Source organism: Cyberlindnera jadinii (assembly GCF_001661405.1).
Source record: "Cyberlindnera jadinii NRRL Y-1542 unplaced genomic scaffold CYBJAscaffold_30, whole genome shotgun sequence".
In the NCBI taxonomy this organism is placed as follows: Eukaryota; Fungi; Ascomycota; class Saccharomycetes; order Phaffomycetales; family Wickerhamomycetaceae; genus Williopsis; species Williopsis jadinii.
The window spans coordinates 9467-14553 of record NW_017963681.1 but is presented as its reverse complement, the minus strand read 5'-3'; the positions used below and the strand labels follow the sequence as shown (position 1 = coordinate 14553).

The 5087-nt window shown below is 40.6% G+C and overlaps 2 protein-coding genes across 2 annotated transcripts in view; both read right to left on the bottom strand.

Moving 5' to 3' along the window:
• Positions 1-1933: 1933 nt before the first annotated feature.
• Positions 1934-2906, bottom strand: CYBJADRAFT_170060 (uncharacterized protein). Its single transcript, XM_020216050.1, has one exon. It carries the CDS (start codon positions 2646-2648, stop codon positions 2127-2129), a length of 522 nt encoding a protein of 173 aa, XP_020067695.1. The 5' UTR covers positions 2649-2906; the 3' UTR covers positions 1934-2126.
• Positions 2907-3308: 402 nt separating this feature from the next.
• The window catches only part of CYBJADRAFT_144926 (alpha-mannosyltransferase), a 10729-nt gene continuing 8950 nt past the window's right edge, over positions 3309-5087 (bottom strand). The window contains exon 2 of the mRNA XM_020213222.1: positions 3309-5072. Within this exon, the coding sequence (XP_020067694.1) occupies positions 3654-5072 (1419 nt within the window). The 3' untranslated portion in view covers positions 3309-3653. The remainder of the gene's footprint in view (positions 5073-5087) is intronic.

The window sequence follows — 5087 nt, the reverse complement described above, 5'->3', positions numbered from 1 at the left end:
GGTAACGACATCGAGTCCGTCAGAAGTCGTCGACTGCGAGATTGTCAATCACACGAGGTTGGTTCAGATTGAAGGTTGTCTGAGGGAAGTCTGTCCAGCTTTCGTTAGATGAGCTCAGTCTGAACTCAAGTGTGGTTGTCTTGACCGCTGTTGGTGATGGAAGCCTCAGCCCAAATGCGACACCAATGACTATCGATGTGCCTGGAGTTAGAGAGTTAGATATTGTCCGCATATATCAACCCGAGCCATCCTGGAGGGATTACGTACAGATGCAGTTGTGCGGTATCCACCGGGATTGGTTCTCCATTTGTAGTTGTAGGCTGCCATTGCTTCTACCGTGCTGTTCAGATAGCTATCAACAATCTATGGAGCAGTCTTCTAACTTGAGAACTCAAGTATCGGGACCTCAAGACTCAGACTCCTCCATTGTTGTCAATAACTATCGAAACAGTTCTGGTAGAAGAGGCCAAAACAAAGAAGAGCGAAGTACGTTCACTTGAGTGTAGATTGGTAGGAGCAACACACCAATATTGAGTGCATACAACCCAGTGGTCGTAGATGAAGACGATGATGGCTGTGCGGAACCGTAGAACAACTGCGTGTTAGGCGCTCTGAGTGTGATTCGTCCGCTTGAGATAGATAGAGATTTAACAATTGAGATACTGAAGTTCCAGAGTCATTTGTAGAATTTTGACAAAGCACCATGGAATGTCCAGTAGGCGCCACTTGAAGCTCAATTTTGATAGTAGAGTTTGTTCTGGTGCTGTATCTACATATTAATAGTACACAACGCAGAGTGACTCACAGACCTGGTGAGTGTTCAAACAACAACGAGCATACAATGGAATTTGGATCTGGTGGTTGTATTGGCGTATCTGTGATAGTGGGGAGTTGGGTAAATAGATTGTGTTCCTATAAGAAGTATGTAGAGGGATTCTGACTAATGGCAGATGGAGAGTCCTTCCAGTAAATATCGTAGATAATGATAGGATCTGTTTAATCATCTCTTGCCAATAGCAAAGCAGTTAATTTCTTCTACTTTTGTTTCATTTGGATATAAACAGATTCAAGCGTCTTTTGGACCAATTTGATCAATTTAGCAATGGTCATATCTCATGGAATATTGAAGATTCCATGCTCATGTTCGGTGGACCTCTTGGTTAGAGGGTAAGCTACAGAGTGGTATAATTTATGTGGGTTTGGAAAGCAAAGGACTATTTTTATTGGTAACATTCTAATAATTATCACAGAACTATATAAAGAATATATATGATGCAAGTTGATCTGTAGTGTTTTGGTACGGTGAACGCGATTTGGTCCATCGCTAACGCACCGGTAAATTTAAAATCACCGCTACCTTCGCGATCAACTTGCGCTGCGCGGTCCGTCGGGTTTCGACTTTAATGTTTGGTCCCTCGTTAATAAAATGAAGATTTTGAAACTAACGAAATCTACGCTTAGATAAGTTTCCTAAGACTGTAGCGTAAGATTTCGTATATGTAGTTGCAGGCGTGTATATGGTGTGAATATGTTAGAATGATACTAATCTGGGCTCTGTTAGTATGGAAAAGATTTGTCTCATCTTTTATTAATTAAAAGAGGGAATCTCATGGGTAAAAAACACTCTCTTGCAAATAGTAGTGATAAAAGTGGAGTCGCCTGTAGAATTTTCCTTTATACGTACTGAGTTTGAAGTACTTTTTGCTGTTATTGCTTCTGGGCACCAAGGCAACGCTTTAACCTCTGGTAATAGAGAAGTACGATCTTCTGAATCTGTTGGTGCTGTTGGTTCAACATTGGCAAATTCAACAACAGTCTCCTCTGTTGTTAATCCCATCTCTGTAATTTTCTGTTGAATGATTTCTCTAGCGGTATATAACAGCTGTGCATAGTGATTGTTTTGATATAGAAATCCACCAATTTTGCTAATTTAGTCCTCAAGTTTATTATATTCTTCATCGTTTTGAACACCTCTGAGCAATTCGAGATAGCGATTTGTAGTTAAGCCAGGAGCTAGTGTACAAATTTCTTCCAACTTCTCTTGTCCATTCTCTTGAGCTATCATGCCATCATCTCTATGGAACAAACTCCCGTTGATGGTCATTGAATAAGTTCTACCTCCCGAATCACCAGTACTTTTGGAGCCCAAGAATGGTATTAATTGTTCGAGAATATTTGGACGTGATTGGATCCAATAAGACATCCAAGGTGTACTGTGGAGGCTCTTTGAATATCTCACCAAGCAAAAATTTGCCCCTGTCACAACAAAAAGATGGTAACTCAGTGTCGATGAGGAGAGCATGGCAATAATCACACTTTTCAACACAACCTGGATTTAACCCCAAGTTATGTGGTCTCCGTGGTCTCCATTGTTGTTGTTCATAAACTGGATTATCATTCTCATGAAAACCGTTGGTGTCATCCTCAATGATGTATTCAAAGTTGGAATCATAATCAAAGGCACCATCAAGTCTAATTTCTTCTAACGCTCTTTCTGCTACCTGTGCTGCGTTTCTTCGTCTATCTCTTATTCTATCGGCCATAGTTCCATTATCCAGTTCAGGTTCAGGTATTGGCTGCTGTTGTACTAAATCTGTGATCTCTGCATGGGTATTCTGTGATAGACCTTGAAGGTTTCCTGGTTCCATACCTTGCTCTCATACCAGCTCAGTCTGTCTGTCTCAATAACTGCAGAGTCTTCCTGTTGTGTATTACCACCATTCGTTTGAAGTTGCCGCTGAGGTTCTGGCTTAGCCGCTGATGCTTCTTCACCAAGCTGAGGACGTCGTTGGAAGGTTCCAATGAGCGTCCTTTGGAGTTTTTTTTTGGTTGTCACCCAGCCATTCTTCTTTTACTTGCTTAATCTTTAGTTTCTGGCCATTGTTTGGTGATGTTTTCAACGTTGTGTAGAAAGCTGTATTTGTTTTGTGTCATTTTGTGTTGATAAGAATTCAAAATGTAGACGATGCAGTGGAAATTGGAAGCATCCTAACATTTTTCCTATTGCTTGGGCAACGAAGAATCAGAATTGCATTATATATATAATGCAACACGTTGTGATTTATCTTCAAACAACCATTGATCCAATCAAGCTCAAAGCCAGCATATATGATGAAGTTCTTTTGTTTTCCTCGTCAGTTCTCCTAATGTTTGTTTTGTTGCTGAGATATAAGCACATTTATGTGTGTTTTTATTGATTATGCCATACAAACTATGAATGGTTATATCTCAGAAAGTAATGTAGGTAACATGATCATGCTTTGTATACCTCTTAATTAATGTAAGAGCTACATTGTGTTATACATTGAGGAGATTTGAAGGGGGTTTGCTATTTATATTAGTATCATTCTACTAATAATTATCACATAGCTATACAAAAATATATATATATATATATATTATATAAAAGGACCAGAGTTGAATATATTGTTGTAATGCTGTGTTTTACTGTTTTGTTCTTGTGACGGAGACTGCTGTGACGAGCAAAATAAGATCAGAGCAAATTCGTGAAGCTTTGAGAACAGAGTCGTGAGTACTTTGATACTGCTCATAACCATAGTACCATTCTCGCAAAAATTAGCTTATTGGCCTGTTCATATGGTTACATTGCCCATTGTTACAAATGTACGCCAATCAGAGATACACAAGAGGGATCAGGTCTGGGCCGTATGCGCTCCTCCTCCTCTTCCATCTCTGGAACTTTGTAGCCATTCCAAATGAGCTGATACTTTACTACACCACTCGACTGGATCCTTGTCGGTACCTTTCAAAGTGAGAGCACCGTACTTGCACAATAACCAATGCATTGCACTCCAGATCTTTGCCTCTGCATCAAACCCGGTCTCATCGGATAAGACGTCAGAATAAAGTCTCTTCGGATTTCCGTTGTCATCTAAGACTTTACGACGGCCTTGTCCTTCGATATTCCATGGGTATAGCTTTGGCCAATTGCAGTGCAAAAACATCAACTCAGAGTTCTTGAATAGATGTCTTGGATACTTTTTCCCTTCTTTGTTGTTGTTCCATTCGTCATCCTTGTACTTCTCGAACGATTGGTTCTGCAGGTAATCTAAAATTGGATCATACTGTCCCATAGTGGCAATGAGCATCGAGTCTCCGACAAATTCACCGAATTCACGGATATATTCCTGAACTTGATAATAGGGAAGTCCCAATCTATGAGCTGCTGCGATGAATGTCTCTTTATCTCCCTCACCGGCTTGTCCTTGAGTGAACAATCCGTAGTAGTACTGTGGTCCGTAGAAGTTATAGTACAAAGAGAGAAACAAAGCCCTAGCATGGGTTCTTCTGTTAATTAGCATCTGGCCAGCCTCTGATGAGGCTTCAGGTATTGTGCCTTCCAGATCGTGGTAAGAGACTTTCCACTCATAATCCTCGTGTGTATTCAAAGGCGTTGGATGGTCACGCTCGTCACCATAGGAGAATCTCACTTGATGGGTTTCATTGACTTGGATATCTGCCAAATCGTAGTACATTGGACTCGTAGAACGTCTCCAGAAATCTGGCCAGATCACCATTCCAGTGGATTTATAAGGTTCATTGAAGAACAATATATCTGGGTTCTTGATTGGCAGGTTATCAGAGTCCAAGAAAAGAACCTCTTCAAAGGAGGTCAACAACAGGGCCATCGATTTCAGCTGGTAACTTTTGAATTTGTAATTATGAGAAGAAAAGTAATCTTGCATCAGTATGCATTTCGCACCCAACAATGGATACACAACGTTACACAGGTCAAATGAGAATTCATTACCTTTTGGAATGAAAACCTCAACTGGTAATTTGGAACCGGAATCTCTGAGCATTTTCAAAGAGAGTAGAACAAGCCAGTCGTATTTGCCTCCACCAACGTACAGTATACCCCTACCTCTGAACCTGTTACCCAATCCCTCAGGGAACTTATCAGGCATCTTTTGCAAGAACTTCTTATGGGAGTCCTTCATGGATTGTAATTCCTCCGGGCTGAGTTGGAGGTAACTTCTTAAGTATTCCTTCGTTCTGACATGTTCCGAGTCTTTGTTGTCACGTAAATGGCCCTCGTATACTTGTATCTTCTTGTTCTTTTTCTG